The 20,781-nt window shown below is 41.2% G+C and overlaps 1 protein-coding gene and 1 non-coding gene across 2 annotated transcripts in view; one reads left to right on the top strand and one right to left on the bottom strand.

Moving 5' to 3' along the window:
• Positions 1-20,781, top strand: part of Acadl (acyl-CoA dehydrogenase long chain) — a 34,940-nt gene that overhangs the window by 7,527 nt on the left and 6,632 nt on the right. The window contains exons 3-10 of the mRNA XM_028765647.1: positions 2,330-2,467; positions 3,519-3,683; positions 6,808-6,874; positions 10,009-10,173; positions 10,757-10,858; positions 11,734-11,847; positions 19,116-19,243; positions 20,490-20,576. Of these exons, the coding sequence (XP_028621480.1) occupies positions 2,330-2,467; positions 3,519-3,683; positions 6,808-6,874; positions 10,009-10,173; positions 10,757-10,858; positions 11,734-11,847; positions 19,116-19,243; positions 20,490-20,576 (966 nt within the window). The remainder of the gene's footprint in view (positions 1-2,329; positions 2,468-3,518; positions 3,684-6,807; positions 6,875-10,008; positions 10,174-10,756; positions 10,859-11,733; positions 11,848-19,115; positions 19,244-20,489; positions 20,577-20,781) is intronic.
• On the bottom strand, positions 19-80 carry LOC114619913. Its single transcript, XR_003711237.1, has one exon. It is a non-coding gene; the product is annotated as a U7 small nuclear RNA (small nuclear RNA).

Here is a 20,781-nt window from a genome sequence, read left to right as displayed (position 1 = left end):
CAGCTTTCTAGGTAGCTCATAGGTTTTTCTACCAAAGTCAAAAAACCTGCTAGAAAAACTCTAAAAGAGCTGTAATAGCTCTCTGTATAGCTTTGGCTCAGAAGACCTGCTAGATAAAATTCTAAAAGAGCTGAATCTCTAGATAGCTCTGCTCTTGCATGCCAAAGCCCTTCTTTTATTTGCATATCAATGTAACCATTTGCCCCAGGTTTCCTTTTGATTATCCCACGAATCAGCATTTTATGACCTTAGCCCCTTGATTCTTAGAAAAAGACAGCAAGTACATTTTTTTTAACATAGCAAGTCCTGTGCCATTCACTGGTACAGTATTTGTGGTTGCCAAATTTAGATATAGAGGCTATTTTCATGTGAGAAAGTTAGCTCTTGTTTTCCAACTCCTTCACTTCCTAAGCTTAGCTGTCCCGGATCTTGCTTGTATATAGACAGACCTTGAACTCAGAGATCTGCCTGCCTTTGTAAACTCAAACTATAAGCTTAGGTAGGAGGGACTCCACCCTGAGATCACCACTCCTTCCCTTCCTGGTGCTCCTTTATTACTTGGACTTTGTTTTTTTTTTTTAACTATTCCTTTCCCTTTACTGACTCAGTGCAGCTGCCTCTGTTCTTTAAGAGGTCCATGAAGTCCCTCATACAGTTCATTTTGCATCCTTATATTTTACGTAGTTGAGAAATCCTGTTTATATATTCTTGAACTCATGTTTTCAGAGGTCTTTCCCACAGCCTTAAGGGCTGTCCATGACCATTTTGTTGAGAAACATTAACTGAACACATTTTTGCATACTGGGCTTGTGCTGTTTCTAATTATCATGGAGTCATTAGCCTTGGCAGGGAGAACATTCTATGGAACACAAAAAAATATGTACATGATAATGCAAGCAATCCTTAGGCCCACTGCAACCGTCTGCATTTGTGGAGACTGACATCCCACTGGCTCTGCTCCAGGGGCTGGAACCATGTCACACCACCCTTCCAAAGGTAGGGTGCAGGACCTGACACAATATCCTATGGTTAAGTGGTAAATTCTTGATCTATTTTAGCCTTTCTTTTTCTATGTTAAAAATGAATTAAAGTATGTAAATGTTAAAAAGGTCAGCATAGTGAAGCTTGATAGGTCATTGACCACGTCTAAATATTTATACTATTGAGGTCATTTTTAAAAAATCTTATAGATTTATCTATTTTACATGTATGAATGTTTTGCTTAAAACATGTCTATGTATCCTGTGCATTCTGGAACTGTAGTTAAGGATGGTTATGAACCACTGTGTGGGTGCTAGGAATTGAGTCCAGGTCCTCTGCATAAAAAACATTTGCTCGTAGGGCAGTGGTAGTGCACGCCTTTAGTCCCAGCACTTGGGAGGCAGAGGCAGGCGGATTTCTGAGTTCGAGGCCAGCCTGGTCTACAGAGTGAGTTCCAGGACAGCCAGGGCAACACAGAGAAACCCTGTCTCGAAAAAAACCAAACCAAACCAAACCAAACCAAACCAAACCAAACCAAACCAAACCAAAAACAAAAACACAAACACAAACACAAACACAAACACAAACACAAACACAAAAACAAAAACAAAAACAAAAACAAAAACAAAAACAAAAACAAAAAACAAAAAACAAAACTCATATTTGCTCTTAACTACTGAGCCATCTCTTTAGTTCCCTAACCAGCATCTCTTGATTAATCCTTTTATTATTGAACAAAAAATTGATTTGTATTAAAATAGAATTTTGATGTGTTTCAAAATTCACTACATTACATTGCAGGTGGGTTTTATGTATTATTTAAGAACAGCTTTTATGAATTTTTTATTTTTTTGAGACAAAGTATATGTACCATTGGCTGGCCTGGGACTTTCTGTGTAGACCAGGCTAGCCTCAAATTCACAGCCATCTCTCTGCCTCTGCGTCCCAGTGCTGGGATCAAGGATGTGCAGCATACCTGGTTTAAATATAGCAATTTAAGGAGCTATGTGAAAAATCTTTGGAAGTTCTACTAAGGAAAATTTCATGACTATGTGGCACAACTACAGTTGTACCCTAGAGCATCACCTAACCATGGCAGCAGTGGATATAAAGTGTAGGGATATAAAGTGTAGGTCTAGGGAAGAGGAGGGGACAAAAAACGTCAAAGATAAGGAAAAAACAAGAAGAAGTAACACAAGAGTCAGATACACATGGAAAAGCCTGTGGCCAGTGTCATCAGTTACCTTAAATTAAGGACATGTTCAAGCTTCACAAGTCTCTAGTTCCTAGTGAGGCCATTTACATAATTTTTAAGAAGTTTGTCTGACTTTAAGTTTGTTATTTGCAGATGGGAGAAAGCTGGAGAAGTGAGTAGAGAGCTCTGGGAAAAAGCTGGCAAACAGGGCCTGCTTGGCATCAACATCGCAGAGAAACATGGTGGCATTGGTGGGGACTTGTTCTCCACAGCAGTTACTTGGGAAGAGCAGTAAGTATGGAGATACTTAGACCGGAGGCTTATTTTGTGAGTTGTCCTTTCTGAAGTGATAATGGAAATACTTGCTAAAGGTCTTGGAAGACTGAAACTTCAGTGTAAAATATGGGGATGACACCATGTGTGTACTAAGTTTGGGATGTGGGAAGGTGGTCCACGTTCTTCAGATCCTTTTATGTTGTAGAAATAGATGCTGTTGACAGGCCAGGTGCAGCCTAGCATGTAGGAGTCAGGAGCAGGGGGATTGCCAAGAGTTCAAGGCTAGCTTAGGTTTACATAGTCAGTTCTAGGCCAGCCAGAGCTACATAGCAACAAGTTGCCTTAAAATCAGACAAACAAAAAGAGAGTTAAAAAGATAACTTCATTCTTCATTTCCAGTGAGTTTATCCCCTCCCTCCTTTTAAAGACCATAGCAGATTGGAAAAATGTTTTGTTGAAATATGCCAAAATTTACATTATAAGAATATATCAATATCTTAGCTAAAATGGCAGAAGATTTTGTAGCACCAGTTCATCAAAAGGGAAATGCACTTAGATTTTCATTTAATAAAAAAGCCTCAAAAAAAAAAAAAAGCCTCTTCCTCACTACCAGAGGATTGTAAATTATGTTGGCCTGAAATTATCATTTTGCGTATCTGTAAAATTTGTGAAGATGACCAATCCTGGTCCCAAGTAAGGACATGATGATCGTGAAGGTAACATATTCATTCACATTTTTTGCATTAAGAAAAATGAATATTTCTGGGATTTCAATGTATATGAAAGGTGAATGGATATGTCCCCTACCTGCGTGTCATTCAGGAGAATTTACTGTAAGAAGATAGCTTGTTAGGAAAAGAGGAATATTATTGTTGACCTTAACCCCCTAAATTGAGATGCAATTTAAATGCACCACAGTAGGAGGTGGAATATGTAAGTTATGCAACATAAATGATTTGGGATATTTTATATCTATTTAAGAATGTTATTTTAAAAACAAATTGTAAGTAGTAGGACTGAATCCTAACGATTTCATGGTTCCGTTTTCCTCCTCTTTTGTTCTAAGAGCATACTCAAATTGCACAGGCCCCGGCTTCAGCCTCCACTCAGACATTGTCATGCCCTATATTGCAAATTATGGCACAAAAGAGCAGATTGATCAGTTCATCCCCCAGATGACGTCGGGCAAGTGCATCGGTGCCATAGCCATGACTGAGCCTGGAGCAGGGAGGTGAGTCCATGGTTAGCTGGTTCTGCATCCTTAGAAGCAGTGTCCTAACAGCAAACATTTGCTAGGTATACCACACAGCTCTGTAAATGCGGGTTCTGCATCCGTGGATTTATACAATCTTTGGTTCAAAATATTTGGAAAAATAATTGCATCTGTACCAAAAGTGTACGAGTTTGTTGTCTTTATTTCCTGGAAAACACAGTATATCGACTATTTGACATAGCATTTCCATTGGGCTGGATTTTGTCAATAATCTGTAAATCAAACTGTAAAGTATGTGGGAAGAGTACATAGGTTGAATGCAATGATGTGTAAGCTTTGGTAGCTGGGAATAGGGGTCCTGAACAAATTCCCTAAGTCCCTGTGGGTTCTAGGTGACAGATAAGATTCTGAGCTGTATACAAGATGAAAGGGAACACTGCGTAATTCACAATGTAAAACTCCAGATGGAAAACAAGGTGTTTTGTACACAAATAATGGCAAAGCAGTTGTAATGTATTCAGGGTTCAAGACATCCACATAGTGTCGCAGGAACACAGTGGTAGGTATGAGGTGAGTCTTTAGCGTGATGTATTTTCTTTTAAGTGGGATGTGTGGAGTGGGGTGTTAAACATGCTTATCTGGAACCCTGGACACAGGTGGTGGAGGCTGTGCATTTTAAAAGGAAGAGAGTGTGGAAAAACAGAGACAGTTTGAATGGAGGAAAATGTCAAAATGTCGAGAAACTAGGACACACGTATGAGAGGGAAAGAACAGAAAAGATGGGACACAGTTTGTTTTGTCTTGTCTCAGAGATGGGTTGCCCACTGCATTCTTAACATAGATTGGCCTCCACAGAGAGGTTGCCATTGCTGGACCAGTGAGGCGACTCAGTAGGCCAGGGGGTGTGCTTATAGTGTGGGCCTGGAAACCTGAATGCCTCGTGTGCATGAAGATGGAAGGAGGAAATTGGCTCAACACAATGTGCTAGCTGTGTGTAGTGTGTGCACATGGTGTGTGTGTGTGTTTGTGCGCGCGCACGCGCGCGTGCATGTGCTGTGAAAATCTCTACTCTCAATGTCAGGATCCAGGGAAACTGAGATAATACTCAGGGATATTATGAGGGCATATGCTCTTGTTACTGGTTTTTATATAGTTAAACCATTTTCAGTGTTTCATGTGTACCATGAAAAGTTTTAAGGACAAACCATTAATTTATGTCATTACCTTTATTACCTGGTTATGTCCCTGCATGGAACAACTAGGTTCTCTCTCTCTCTCTCTCTCTCTCTCTCTCTCTCTGTGTGTGTCTGTGTGTGTGTGTCTGTGTGTGTGTGGTGTGTGTGTGTGTGTGTGTGTGTGTGTGTGTGTGTGTTGTCCATGGAAGTCAAAAGAGGGTGTTGGATTCCCTGGGGTTAGAGTTGCTATTGTGAACACTTGCTGTGGATGCTGGGAACTGAATCCAGGTCCTCCACAAGAGAATCAAGTGCTCTTAACCTCTGAGCCATCTCTCCAGTCTCCAGAACAGCTCTTGGAACAACCCATGTACATATTTTAGGAACTGATGCCAACAATGATAATGATAACATAATCACAATTTAGCACTAATCAGCCTTTAAGTGAGTTTCTCTCATGTTTCTGAGGGCTGGAATCCACAATTGGTATCTTTGGACCCAATCAGAGTATTGGCTGGGCCATATGTCCTTCAGAAGGTAAAGGATGAGCTCATTCCTGGTCTCCCTCTCCTGGTGGCACCTAGCATTCGCTAGCTTATTATCTAGGGTTATGTTACCTTTTCCTTTTCTCTCTCTGTCCCTCTCTTAAGGGTATCTGTAATGTTTAGAGCTTATCCAGATAATCCGTGATAATCTTTCTGTCTCAAAACCCTGAAGTCAGTCACCTCTGCCAGAGCCCTTATTTATGTAGTGCAATGTAGGTATCAGGGATTAGGACTTGCTATCTCTGGGATGCTGGGGAATATTATTTAGCCTAATATAGAGAATATTTCTTAAGGGCCATGGAGTATGAAAATACACGATTCATTGTAGAGTATTAATGAAAATTTAAAACTAATGCTTGGACTGCTGAGATGTCTCATGTGTAAAGATGTCTGCCACCAAGCCTGGAAACCTACATTTGATCTCCAAGGACACACATGGTGGAAGAAAACTCCACATAATGCCTATAAATTGGCCCCTGACCTCCACACACATACCGTGGCATGCTTTTGTGAATGTGCACGCACACACACACACAAACATACACTACACTAAATAGTCAAGAAAAACAACCCTATATAAATAAAAATTATCTTACAGAGCTGGATGTGATGTACACCTTTAGACCAGAGACAGTAGAATCTCTGTGAGTTCAAGGCCAGCCTGGTTTATAAGCAAGTTCCAGAACAGCCAGAGCTACATAATAGAAAGACTCAGTTTCAAAACCAAAGCCAAATTAATTATCTTACAGAAAAATACTAGACAAGAAGATCAAAATCATGTGTGTGTCTAGTATGTTTATATCTATTGAAAAGCACTGGAAGAGTATATTTTAAGAATGCTTATTCAGGAGATAAATTCCGTTTTTAAAATACCTACATTGTTTTCAAGACCAGGTCTCACTGAACACACTTGACTGGCAGTTGAAAAGCATTTAGGTTTTAGATTTATGTGCATGAGTCATTTGCCTACACACATATGTACCATGACATGTGTCCATAAGAAGAGGACATTGGGACTGGGCTTATTGTTGGCTGTGAGCCACCAGATGTGTTCTGGGGAGCTGAACCTCCGTCCTTTGGAAGAGCAGCCAGGGTTCTTAACTAATGAGCCATCTCTTCAGCCCCTGTTTTTAAAATACCTACATTTTTGATGAAAAGACAGTGTTGGGAGCCAACATGAGTAAAGGCATTTAAGTACATGGTGGTTCATAATTGTAGGGAGATGGCAAGCCTTGGGATGTCATTATCGTCTAGTTTGGAGTTCTTAAATATAGTTAGGCTTCCATGAAATTTAGAATATATTAGATGTATCTTTTAGTGTAACTTTGTGAATATTTCTAATATTATATGTGACCTTACATAATACCTTTTGCATAATTTGATTTTTCTTTTAACCCATTGATTGACCTTTGTTTCCCATTATAGTGACTTACAAGGAGTAAGAACAAACGCCAAGAGATCTGGGAGTGATTGGATTCTCAATGGAAGCAAGGTGTGTAAAAAAGCAGGCATGGGTACCAGTATCTTAGACATCATCAACAATTACATATTTGATGATATGATCAATCTAGGAACTAACACAGGATTGTCTTAGAGGTCTCAGGATATTAAGTCATTTACAGATTTTATATGGCAGAATCTGTAGCTACCCTCCTATGTTTCATGTTGCTCGGCCTTCCACAAATACTGCAAAGAGTCCAAATGACTCTTAACAGACAAAAGAAAAAAAGTGCTTTATGCTGATGAAAGATTGGAGGAAGATGGCCGAGAGTACTTGCCATGCAAGCATGAAGACTGGATCTTGGATTATACTGCTCACAGAAGAAGGTGTCGTTCCTTACACACTTTTAACCCCAGCACTGAAGGGCACAGAGACAAAGAGGAGCAGTGAAGCCTGCTGGCTACTAGCCTAGGTAAAAAATGCAAGCCCCAGGCTTAAGGAGAGACCCTGCCTAAAAGGAACAAGATGGAGAGTGATAGAGGAGGGAGGGTACCTTACATATATGTATACAAACAAATAAGTAAATTTTATTAAAAAAGATTAGGAGGGAGCTGGAGAGATGGCTCAAACAGTTAAGAACAATTAAGAATATTGGCTGTTCTTCTGGAGGACCTAGGATCCATTGCTAAGAATATTGGCTGTTCTTCTGGAGGACCTAGGATCCATTGCCAGCACCTACATGGTGGCTTGTAACTGGCTGTTAAGTCCACTTCTAGAGAATCTGATGCTCAATTGTGGCTTCTGTGGGTACTGCATGCATGTGCACAGATACCTGCAGGCTAAATGACCCGTATGCATACAATAAAATGAAAAAAAGAAAGATTGGGAGAAAAAGTTTCAAACAAATATCAGAAAGTTTCAGAATGTCTTAAGAGATAAAAGTGTGGGTGATAGGATTCAAGAACCCTCCAGTTTTTCTGAGAATCAGCTTACTGATAGCTCCTCAGACAGGTGCAGGTGGCTCAAGAGCAAACATATCTCTGAGGAGAAATGCTGCAGTTGACCAAATAAATGTTAAGGAGATATGTTCTTTTTTAATACAAGGACTGTTTGTGGATGAGTTTTCTTGGTTTGTTGTTATATTTGGCCTGTTTCTTTGTTTGAGACAGGGTCTTGCTATAGAGGCCAGGATAGCTGTGAACTCATAACCCTCCTGTGTTATCTGCCTAAGTGCTGGCATTACAAGAATATACAACCATGTCATGTTTACTTTGTTCAATTTTTAAAATTTTTCCATTTTCTTTAAGCTAATGCTCTTATTTTTATAAAATCAAATAATATCGAGGTACTGTCAGTTTCTTGAAAATCTGATTTTCAAACTTATTTTGTCAGTGTCTAGTAACACTTTGTTCTCTGACATCAGTAGTTCCTGTATAGCTTTGGCATCAAAGAAATTTGGAAAAATGTGGAGAATTTCTTATCTATTGATATGCCAGTGGGCATTGTTAATCTCTTAAGAATTGAAAATAGTATATCTTGTGTCCAAGAAAATGTCCTTTTATAGACTATCTTGAATCACTGAGATCATTCAATTCAACTTTAGGAAGCAACCTAAGTGTTGTGATATGCAGACTCAGTGGTACCCAATGTGCCTAGTCTGTGCAAGCCCTGGTTTTGATGTTGTATAAACAAAGCAGCGCGTCTACGGTACATTAGGAGTTCATAACTGTGTGTGGAAGATTGGGAAAAATTCTAGATGACGTGATACTTGAGCTTAGTCCAAGATGCGTAGGATTTGCATTGTTAAGAGTTAGAAGGGGCCTCCGTTGGGGGAGGAAATAGGATTTTCAAAGACACACAGGTCTGGAAGGCATTGGAATGTATGAGACAAGTGCTTCAGTAGAGCTGACCCAAAGGCAGGAAAGGAGGCAAAGTCGGATGAGGGAGGAGCCAGGCGGTGTAGGTTACCATCTGTTTGTGAGGAATTTTAGATGCCTGCTCTAAGGGTTTAGAATGGATCTTGAGGCTAGCTGTCCAAAGGTGTTGGAGTGTGGACTTGGCGGGATCATACTGAGCAGCCCCTTTGAGAACCTGATGGATCATGGAGTTTCAGTGAGAGCTGTCTTTGATCCTTGTGCAAGCCCTGAGGATGGCTGGGAGGAGAGTCAGTGGCAGTAGTAGGAAAGGACTCAAACAGTAAAAGTGGACCAAGCTCACTGGGCAGCAGATGGCAGCGTAGTTTATCAAAGCATTTGTTGGAGGAGACATTGACATTCATTGTTGGGCGGGAGTGTGAGGTGGGAGAGACATGCTGTGCTCCTGAGTCACTTTGTGGGATCCAGTAGGTCCAGATTGTGTCAGGCAGTGTGGCTTCGCTGGGCATGGAGGTATACCCCTGTACTCTGGAGGCTGAAGCGGAAGGAGTTTAAACTCTAGGCCAGCCTGGGCTACAGAACAGGTTTAGACCATCTGCTTAGTGAGATGCTGTCTCATAAGAATCGAGAAGTGGCAGCGCTGGAGTCTCAGGGTGACTTGAGGGTGACTAAGCCCTAACAGTTGAGATGGCCCCAGGCAAAGTGCAGAATGAAGTGTCAGTTATGAATTGCTTTGGCTCATCAGCTCATATTTCCTGTTTAGCTTGTCATTGTGCCTCACAACACCCCCTCCACACACGCATACATGCTAACCGTCATCATGCTAACTGTCATGCTAACCAACCGTCATGCTAACCAACCGTCATGCTAACCATCATGCTTTCCTTACTTAGGCAATTGTGAAAGTAGACAGCCTGTATAAAAAAATGAAAAACAAAAACAGCCCTTTCAAAATCCGACCCGTCTAAGAGTATAGTGCCCTTCAAAGCAAATCCCCCTTTCCACTCTGTAGCTCCCCATTAAAATTCAGCCTACCAAGAGAATGGGCAATGTGGCTTTATTTTAAAGACACAATCCATTAGTTTCCTGTTGCTATTTATCTCATGAATCGTGGGGAAACTGTAGACACTTCAGTATTGAAGCACTGGAGACCCCCTGCTCTTCTTTAACTGAGACAGGTTACCCTGTGTGGGGGCAGAGATGGGGACACTCTGCTGCCTGTTCTAGTCTTCTTGTGTGCTCCCTGTGTGTAAGCTTGCACAGAGACCTGAGTATTGGAGAGTCTCACAGTGTCTCTGGATGTTACTGCAGGTGTTCATCACTAATGGCTGGTTAAGTGACCTTGTGATCGTCGTGGCTGTCACCAATCGTGAAGCTCGATCGCCTGCCCATGGCATTAGCCTCTTTTTGGTGGAAAGTGGAATGAAAGGATTTATCAAGGGCCGGAAGCTACATAAGATGGGGATGAAAGCCCAGGTAAGCCGTGGTTTGAGTCAGACTCTGGTAACGTACTGTGTTTACTCTCAGTCAGAAAGTAGATATCCAGAGTTACTCATGGTGTCTTCCTAAGCTGAGTGTAGGGTATGTTTTCGGAAATGGCAAGGGAGTCTCCTTTCCAGTCATGCCACTGTCTCCGTCATACTCAGCAATGGGAAGGAATCAGGGTGTTTTGAATATCTGCTTTAGAAATGGGAAAGTTAGCTGTATTGTAATAAACCACCTGTTTGTGAAATTTAGAAGGTTGTGAAGTAATAGCAGTATTTAGGTATATATTACCAGAGAACATGTTTTTCTTAATGTGTGTTAGAAATTCTAACTTCCTAGGGCCTAGAGAACCAGAAAGTGTCAAACCCTGAATGACTTTATTGCACTGAGAAACCACCATTGTGGAATGAGATGGATTTAGATAAAACTCCCTGGCTTATTACTTATTACTTAATGTTCAGTCTCCCCAGCCACTCCAGTTTGTCCTTTGGTTTGTCTTCATTGGAAATTATAAACATCACTGGGCTACTGGGAAATGAATACATTCATTCTCTGCTTGATTCATGTTTCTTAGGACACAGCAGAGCTCTTCTTTGAAGATGTCCGATTACCAGCTAGTGCCCTACTTGGGGAAGAGAATAAAGGCTTCTACTACCTCATGCAAGAGCTCCCACAGGTATTAAATCCCTCAGGATGCCGTTTCCGGTTAGCTACTTCCAGTTAGCTACTTCTGGTTGGACACTGAGCAGAAATAGACTGCAGAGCCATATAAATAAATCCACGTATGTCAAGCTTGTACTACAAGGATCATCTAAGTATAATTTAAAGTTGCATATAAAGAAGTATCACTGTTACAGGCCAGATAAGTAGATAACTGAACTCACAGGACCCAACCAAGCAATAGGTATTTGGTTTCAGTGGTTCCTCAGAATGACTCCAGCTAAAGTGAAGGACTTTTAGCAATTTGTAAAGAAACAGCAGCAAGAACATTTGGCAGGCTGTAAATAACTATGAGCCAAAGGCGGAAAGCTGTTAACAGAAAGGTTCTTCACATTGCAGTCTTCAAATCCATGCTTTGGGACCAGAATTGCCTACTCATTCACACATACATATTGCTGTAAGTGTTTGCCTTTCTCCTGGCAGCATCTATGGCCCAAGCTAAACATGAAATTGAAAAAAGCTAGTGGCTCCCGTGGTTAAGTAGAATTCAGAAATCGCCAGCATGCTTAAATCTGGTGACTAAGGCTATTTTACACCAGTTAGTAAAATCTGAACTGTGTGCTCGAGGATGTTCTGTAGTAGATGCAGTGAGGAAAACCAACCAACTGTAGAAGTTAATTGCACCTGTGAGGCTGACAGTGTGGTTACAAACCAAGCACCTTTGATATGTTTAATCACCACAGATGTCTGTGGGAACCTTTTCTTAGAGCTAAGAGGTAAGTTAAAAGTTAATCTTTAGAAGTTTGTTATAAAGATTATTTCTAGAATGTCCTGAAGTGGTATGAAAATGGTTCACGTAATAATGCTTACTACTTAATTTTGGGATTCTAGGAAAGGCTCTTAATTGCTGATTTGGCAATTTCTGCCTGTGAGTTCATGTTTGAAGAAACCAGGAACTACGTGAGGCAAAGAAAAGCCTTTGGGAAAACAGTTGCACACATCCAGGTACGTTTGTCCTTACAGCTGGGTGTTTATCAAGTTAGTCAGCTCAGCGAGGTCAGGGCGAGATGATGATTAAGTGTAAGTGTGATGCAAGGGCTGTTAGAAACATGAAAGTGGATGAGGTGCAGAAAGGAAAAGGAGAGTGGGAATGCTAAGACAAGAGGGACCAGGGCAGAGTCCCCAGGACACGGGAAGGCTTGAGGGGACATAGGAAAGGAAGATCTGTGAGAAGGCAGATCCAGAGAGGCTCATCACAAAAAACCATCAGGGAAGACTTCAGTAGGAGGGCATGGCACCCAAGTTTGGACTCCAAGTTTCCACTCAGTCACCATGTCAAGGGAAAGGTAGAGTGGAACATCGTGGGAATGTTGCAGAAACAGCCTTGTAGCATCATAGGCAAGTGCAGCTTCTGTCCTAACATAGCTCCTGAAACCCACGTAGTTTAGGCAAGTCACGTTCTGGAAGAAATAGTTTCTGTTTGTAAATCTTAAAAATTTATTTAATATGTAAAACTGCTAAGTCTTAATATTAGAAAGTCTTGAAGTCTGTAAGACTTGTGTTTATTTACAGGTAGAATTTTTTTTTATTTATGAATAATATTAGTACCTACCTTGTTTGATTTCTGTGAGGATCATATGAAGTACCTTAGAATATTGCCTCCATAGGCATGTACAGACACAAACACGCATGCATGCACACACAAATAATAAGTGTTTACAAATATGCTACCCAGACTGCCTGAATGATTCACAAAGCATGCGAGTACACATTTAACAATAGTTCCATATAAGAAAAGGGTTTCTTTAAAATGCAGTCATGGGGCTGGTGAGATGGCTCAGTGGGTAGAAGTACTTGCCGTCAAGCCTGATAACCTGAGTTTGAGTCCCAGAACCCACATGGTAGAAGGTCAGAACCAACTCCTGAAAATGATAACCTCAACTCAGGCACTGTGGTATGTTTGTGTCCACACCCATACATATGTACACATCCACACATGTATGCACACACATACACACACGAGAAATAAATGCATGTGAGTTAAAATGTAGTCATCTGCTGTATAACAATGTAGTCATTAGTGACAGACTGCATATAGGACATGGTGATGGAACGCTCATAATGTAGTGGCTCAATGCATGATGCTGGTACAAGCGGTCGGTCATACAGGCACATAGTGCATACATTAGGTAGCATATAATACTTGATGATACCTTTATTACTTTTGTGCTCTGCTGTTTTCATTGTCATGGCTATATTCTGTCATTAAAGGACGGTTACATTAAGCTAATATATTGTGTTGCAGAATCCTCAGATGTCTTATGCTCACCATGCTTCTTGCTCATCAGGATACTTTGCCAAGCATTTGACCCGTACCAGTTAGGTTATGTGAGGATACTATGGTTCACACAATGGTGACCTTGTTTATTGGCCTATTACTCGAAATGGTTCACCTCATTAATACACGACTGTACTTCACTTTCTCAGCAAAAAGAAAAGTAATTGTATGCCTGTTTTTGAAAGCATGTGTCATCTGTTACCTCCCTACCAAACAAGAGTAACTCACTAGATTTTCAGTAGGTAATAAATAAATAAATAAATAAATAAATAAATAAATATAAATAGTAATATTTATGCAGTAATAAATAGTCTAGTCAGTGGTTCTCAACCTGTGGGCCTCGATCCCTTTGGGGGCTTTTGCATACCAGATATCCTGCATGTCAATTATTTACACTACGATTCATAGCTGTCCCGAGTTACAGTTAGGAAATAGAAACAAAATAATTTTATGGTTGGGGGGATCACCACAACATGAGGAAATACAGAAAAGTGTCTCAGCATTAAGAAGGTGTATGGAGGGTGTGTGTGTATAATGTATACGTGTGTGCTTATGCATTTGAAGTGTGCCATATGTAGTATATGCAGGAATATGTGCAGGTGGGCACACTTGTGAACACATGTATGGCCAGAGGCTGACTTTTGAGTATTTTCTTCCATTCCTCTCTACCTCATTTTTTGAGACCGGGTCTCTGACTGAATCTGGTATTATTTTGGCTAGTCAGGCTGGCCAGTCAACTCTCACAGTCCACCTGTCTCTGTGTATCAAGCGTATCCTACCACACCTGGCTTATATGTGGATGCTGGGAATCTTAACTCGGGTCCTCTTGCTTACGTAGCAGCTCCTCACTGAGCCATCTTACCAGCTCCCTCCAGGTTCAGAGCTTTGTAACTAATTCTTTGGAAGAGTTTTCATTAACCCCTTTTGCTCCCAAGTAACTGTAGGGCATTGCTATGCTTTGCCCCAAATCGTTTTAGCTCCCAAATAAAGACACAGAGAACTGATATTCTTACTTATTAAGATTTATTTATTTAATGTGAGTACACTGTTGCTGTCTTCAGACACACCAGAAGAGGGCATCACATTCCATTACAGATGGTTGTGAGCCAGCATCTTGGAATTGAACTCAGGAACTCTGGAAGAGCAGCCAGTGCTCTTAATTGCTGAACCATCTCTGCAGCCTCAAGAACTGGTATTTTTATTAACAGGCTATAAGCCCTAAGCCAGGCATGTTCTGAGCTATTCTAACCTGACTGGGCTGCTACCACCCAGGCAGGTGGTCCTTTACCTGTATCTGAGTCTTACCCTGGCTCTCTCTGGTCTGTGTGTGTCCTCATGGCTGCTCTCTCATTGTGACTGCATGGTGCATCCTCCTGGTCTCTTCACATGGTTTCTCCATACCTTCTTGTGGTCCCTCTCTACTCTCTCTTCTCCTATCTCTCTCTGGTACCCCCAGCCTGGGATCGGGAAGACCTGCCCTCTTTTGCTCAGCTAATTGGCTGATCAGTGGTGATGGAAAACAATCTTTACACAGCATTGAGACCAGAGATGCTTGGCCATACCATCCTCTACACTGTGACCAAATGTCTGGGCATAGAAATCAGCATCTGAATACACAGTGCCCCAAACCATCCCCCAACACAGGCTCATATTTCAGTGCAAAGTAGTATTGTTTTCCTAGTAAGCATATTTTCAGATTTCTTTCAATTTTCTTTAACAAGTTTGAATAATATTTTCATTATTCAACTTAGAAATGCACGCAGAGAAGACAGATGACTAATACTTTCTTATTCTAGAGCTATAGCTTGTATTCTAGAGCTGGCTACACCCTGGTTCTAACTATCCATCTGAAATAGATGGCCTGTACATACCACATTATCCTTGGCTAAGTGACACTGTAACATGTTTATTTCCTTTTTTTTTTTTTTGTATTTTCGAAACAGGGTTTCTCTGTGTAGTCCTGTCTGTCCTGGAACTCACTCTGTAGACCAGACTGGCCTCGAACTCAGAAATCCGCCTGCCTCTGCCTCCCAAGTGCTGGGACTAAAGACATGCGCCACCACCGCCCGGCTGTTTTATAATTCTTGACTCGAACATTTTGGCTTTTTTTTGCCCACTTGGATACATGTCACAAAACTCCTTTACTTTTTAGACTAGAGGTATTTCTATAATAATGAAGCAGGATTTGCAGGCACCATGGTGACACCATAGCTCATGACTTACCCTGAGAGAGCTGATAAAGTAGTATAACTCAGATAATAATAATAATGTAGTAAGTATCACTTACTAAGTGCTTCCCATGTCTCAGACAGTGTTTAATGCAGTTTTATTTTTATAGCTCTCTATAATAGCTATTACAATTATCTTTATTTATAGATGAAGTAGTTAAGGCAGAGAGGTTAAGGAACCTAACCAAAATTACAAAGATGTTCTATATCTAGAACTTACAGTCGTTAAAAATTTATTTTATGTGTATGGGTGTTTGTCTGCATGTATGTCTTGTGTCTGGTGCCCATGGAAGACAGAAGAGGGCATCGGATCCCCTAGAACTAGAGTTATAGATGTTTGTGAACCATCATTTGGATGCTGGGAATTGAACTTGGATCCTCTGGAAGAACAGTCAGAGTGCTTAGTCAGAGCTAGCTCTCCAGCCACAGAATCTGCATTCTGTATTGCTGTCTTGTCTTTGAGACAGGGTCTCACTGTCTCACTGCAGTTCTGGCTGACCTGGAATTTGCTTTGTACACTGGCTGTCCTTGAACTCTGAGAGATCCACCTGCATCTGCTTCCCAAGTACTGGGATTAAAGATTTGTACCACTGTACCTGGCTAAAGCCTACGTTTTACTCATACCAGTGTTTAAAGTGGAAGGTCTGTTTCTTTGTCTTCAGCCTCTGTTCAGCTGTGGGCCGTGGAGTGGAAGTGGAATAGTGCTCTTTTCTGACTAGATTGCTCAGCCCTGATCCATGTGGTACATACTATTGATTTTAAGGACACAAACTATTTCAGAAAGAAATAGGAAAAGGACAAAACTGTCTTTTACTTCAATGTCCTCTAGCAGAAACTGTGTAGTTCCTAAGACCTTGAATAGGTCATTAATTAACAGTAAGATTAGATAGAGTAGATGGAGAGTGGGGTTTTTTTAATAGCTAAATCATAATGTATTCTAATAATAATTCATGGTTTTGCTAACCATTCCAAGGCGTCTTCAAGTCCTAAAATTCCAAGATAAGTGTCATTCCTTGCTTCATTATTTTAAAAATTACATCTTCATTTATTCTCTTTCTTCCTCTCCCTTTCTCCCTCTCCTTCCATCTCTCCCACTCCCCCTCTCCCTCTCTCTCTTACCTTTTCCCCCTCTCCCCCTCCCTGTCCTTCTCCCCCTCACTCTCTCTGGATGGGTCTGGTGTGCACACCCATGCCAAGTGTGTGGAGGTCAGAGAACAACTTGTGGAATTGGTTCTTCTTCCACATGTGGGTCTTAGGGATTGAACTTCAAGTCATCAGGCTTTCCAGAAAGTGTCTTTACCTGCTGAGCATCTACCTGGCCCTCATTCAGAATGTTGAGAGAGATTTTTGTAAATTCACTTAGTCACTTACAAAGATTCCCTCCCCGCTTCCTGCATGTGAGTCTGTCTGTCTAAGTTCAGCCACTTACAAATATTCCGCTGTGTGCGTGTATGTATCTGTGTGTATATATATCTGTGTATAAGAGACAGACAGAAACAAACTCTCTCTGCATGTGTGTGTGTGTGTGTGTGTGTGTGTGTGTGTGTATATAAGAGAGACAGAGACAGAGACAGTCTCATAGAGTATAGACTGGCCTTGAACTCCTGATTCCCTTCCTCTGCCTCTCAAGTGCTGGAATTTCAGTTCATGCCACTGTGGATGGCTAAGATTTCTTTCTAAATTTGAACTGCAGTTTTTACTGTTCTCAGATATCAGTAACCATTACAGATACTTCTGTGAGCATGTCGATCATTCATGAAAAGAATGCTACCCTATCGGGTGATGGTTTCAGAAAGCATGGTGCTGTCTGTGGTGAAGCACAAAGGGCAGTTTGTTCCCTAGCCCCCAGTTCAGTGCCAAGAGTATGTAAATATTTAATCTTTTTATCTCCAGACAGTAAATTATGTACTCTTGATGGCATTTGTTGTTTTTAGACCTCTGGATCTACTGGATGTGCTGAAGTAAGAATCTTAAGTGAGCCCATCCTGGTCTGAATTTTAACTTTTAACTTGAGCTTCTAGAAGCACCAAATATTTGTATAGACTAACTTTCCTCTGAGAGATCTTGATCTTTTCATATTCTAATAGTGCATAAATCCTCATATGTAACATCGCACAGGGCAACGAGCGTGCTCCAAATCAGAGGCCAGGATGCTCAGCAGAACTTGGGTGTTACCAGCCTCACCACTGCTTGGTGCTGAAATCATTAGATGACAGTTACATTTTCTAGAAGACAGTGGGGCAAAACCATAAGGCACTGCCCCCACCCCCCAGACAGGGTTTCTTTGGCTGCCCTGGAACTGGATCTGTAGAATAGGCTGGCCTGGGGCTCACAGAGGTCTGGCTGCCTTTGCCTCCTTCTTAGTGTTGAGACTGAATGTGTGCATCACTACCGCCCAGCTTGATACTTGGGCTTTCATCAACACAATAGTTAATATACCAAGAGGTACCTGCCCTTCATAGCTCCTATTCCATCAGACACAGAGAACTCTCACTCCATCCCACCACTGATCTATTCCCATTTTTTGATTTTCCAGCAATGAAAAATACCAAAATTGTGCCCAGCAGCACACTAGTCACACTGAAACTTCAGTTTTATGCTTTAAGCTATAGCCACGAGTATAAAAGAAGACCCAGTATCCCCTGAGAAACTATTTCCACAACCTCCTTTAAGAACTCAAGCCTGCCTTTGGACCCAGCAGAAGTGCTTTATGTTCATGGCTGTATATACAGTGCACCCTCCACATGTGTGCCTGCTGCTAGCCAAAATAGATGTCTGGTGCACCCCACAGCAGAATAATCAAAATCGTCACTGTTGTCGTTTTCTTAAGGAAGTTAGTGGCAGCTGGCTATAGACGGGCCTCAGACCTCAGTTAGAATAGGGCGTGCTTTTGGCAACTCTACTCAGGTCCAAGCCTGCTTCCTGAAGGAGGGTTCAAGAGCTGGCGCCAGGAGACAGATGCACACTCAAAGCTCAGGGTGTGAGAGCCCACGAATCAGTGAAATAGACCGAAGGGAGACCAATCAGGAGCAATCGAGAATGGTCTAAATAGAATGATGTCAAGCTCACTGTTGGCTGTCTACTGCAGCAGGAGAGGACATAGTTATTACCTAATAATACATAGTATTGACACTTACAAATAAAACCACTCCGAGCTACCTGGAGGCTGCATGAGACACTTTTCTGAGGGATGGGAGAGGCTATAGGTTACTGGAGTTGAATCTCTGCCTAGTCTGTTTCCATTGTTAGTACTTTGATTATTAGCATAATAAATATTTGATGATGTGTATGTGGTTAGATAAATTCATCTTGTCCATCCACCCTGTTCTGTTATTTTAGTTTAAGGCAGAGACACAGTAGGGAAATGCATATCCTTAATTTCCTTACTGCAGAGGAAATCCTGTTTAACCTCCAGAGAAAACTGGGTGTTGTGGCAGCTCCTGCCACGAGATGGTGCTCACACATTAAATCATGGCGTTCATTAAGCATAAGCTGTGACAGGTATTTACCTAGTTTTATATCATTTGCTAAGATACCGGGTTTTTTTGTTTTTGTTTTGTCATTTCAGTTCATGTGTGCCCTTTTTTGGAATAACCCCTCACAGTTTCACTTCTGCTTTGCTTTAAAGTTTTTTTATTATGTAAGCATTTGAGGTGCTGAGTGGAAACCTGAACTTTTAACGTGCTTTCTCCCCGCTTCATCTCAAGACGGTGCAGCATAAACTAGCAGAATTAAAGACAAACATATGTGTCACCAGAGCTTTTGTGGACAGCTGTCTACAATTGCATGAAACCAAACGTCTGGACTCCGCCTCCGCTTCCATGGCAAAATATTGGTATGCACATCACTATAATTAAAATGCAGTGTTGGTTCAGATTACTATGGAATTCTTCCAACCTTTAAACTCAACCTTGAAGACATTAAGGAAGAAGTCTGTAAGTGAAAAATAGCAGTACAAAATTAAAAAAAAATTTTTTTTTGGAAAGTCCCATTGGGTCTGTTTATAATATCCCGAAAATATCCTGAGTTGGTATGTAACTCTTAACTTGCTATTAAGAGTAAAATATTAAGAGCTTGAAGTAGGATCAGTGAGTACTTCATTGAAGTAATACGTTTAATTTTAAATTATCTAAAGAATGGCAGCAAAGTGAGGCAGAGAGAATAGAAGGATGAAACTTGGGAGTCTTGCAGCGAGTCCCTGTCCGTTCAGTAAGTCCGACTAAGTCTAATTCTCTATCGACAACTTTCTGTTTTCCAGCAAGTGTTGGATAGAATGTGAGGTGTTTTCCAGATCTAAGAGAAACACTGAAGTATTGACTGTCCGGCTAAAGTCCCATTGCATTTAGAAAGATTTACATTTGAATTAAGGGTGGTTAAAGGTGGGCTTAACAGGACCCCTGTGAAGTTTGTATGTGTTTTAAGATACAAGTATGGTTCAAGTCAGATGTGGAATGGGGATTGGTTTTTCTTAAAGAAGAAAAACCACTCATCTCACTCGCCCAGAAGCAGCCTAGAAAAATTCCCATTGTTATTTATTAACTCATGTTCAGCTCAGTCTTTACTATACAAGGGAAATATGCAAAATGGTGCTTTGTGTAATGACTTTATAATGATCAGATGATGAGATTAAAAAGGAATGTGAAATGAACATGAATCTGCACTTTGGGGCATGGAGGGGGTGTATTTTACATTTATGAAAAGTTCTTTGGCTTACAGGAAAAGGTGGAGGCTTACAGGAAAAGGTTTAGGAAGAGCGTTTTGTATAACTAATGACCTTGTTCTTAAACATACTAGGCTTATGGATATAATGGTGCTGAATTTAAAAGATAGTTTAAATTGTTGAGTAGTGAGAAAGCTTTTTTTAAGACAAGGTTTCATGTGTCAAGGCTGGCCTCCTATTCACTATGTAGCAAAGGCTGGCTTTGAACTTGTCCTCCTTCTGCCACTATCTCCTAAATGTTGGGCTATATGTATGCTTTGGCACCTCAGTTCTGTGTGACAGGGATTTGAACCTAACGATTTGTAAGTACTCCACCAACCAAGCTGCCTTTCTTTTTCTGCTTATTATTTTGATCATTTAGGGCATCTGAATTACAAAACACTGTGGCTTATCAATGTGTTCAACTCCATGGAGGCTGGGGCTACATGTGGGAGTATCCGATTGCAAAGTAAGTATGGCACTTGTCCAACCCTTCCCTTCCCTTCCCCCTTCCCCCTTCCCCCTTTTCCCCCCTTTTTCCCCCTTTTTCCCCCTTTTTCCCCCTTTTCCCCCTCTTTCCCCCCTTTTTCCCCCTTCTTTTTCCCCTTCTTTTTCCCCCTTCTTTTTCCCCCTTCCTTCTCCCCCTTCCTTCTCCCCCTTCCTTCTCCCCCTTC

This window comes from Grammomys surdaster, unplaced genomic scaffold, assembly GCF_004785775.1.
Source record: "Grammomys surdaster isolate TR1022 unplaced genomic scaffold, NIH_TR_1.0 165, whole genome shotgun sequence".
Lineage (NCBI taxonomy): Eukaryota > Metazoa > Chordata > Mammalia > Rodentia > Muridae > Grammomys > Grammomys surdaster.
The sequence above is the reverse complement of the archived record's forward strand: the minus strand, read 5'-3'. Positions and strand labels throughout refer to the sequence as shown.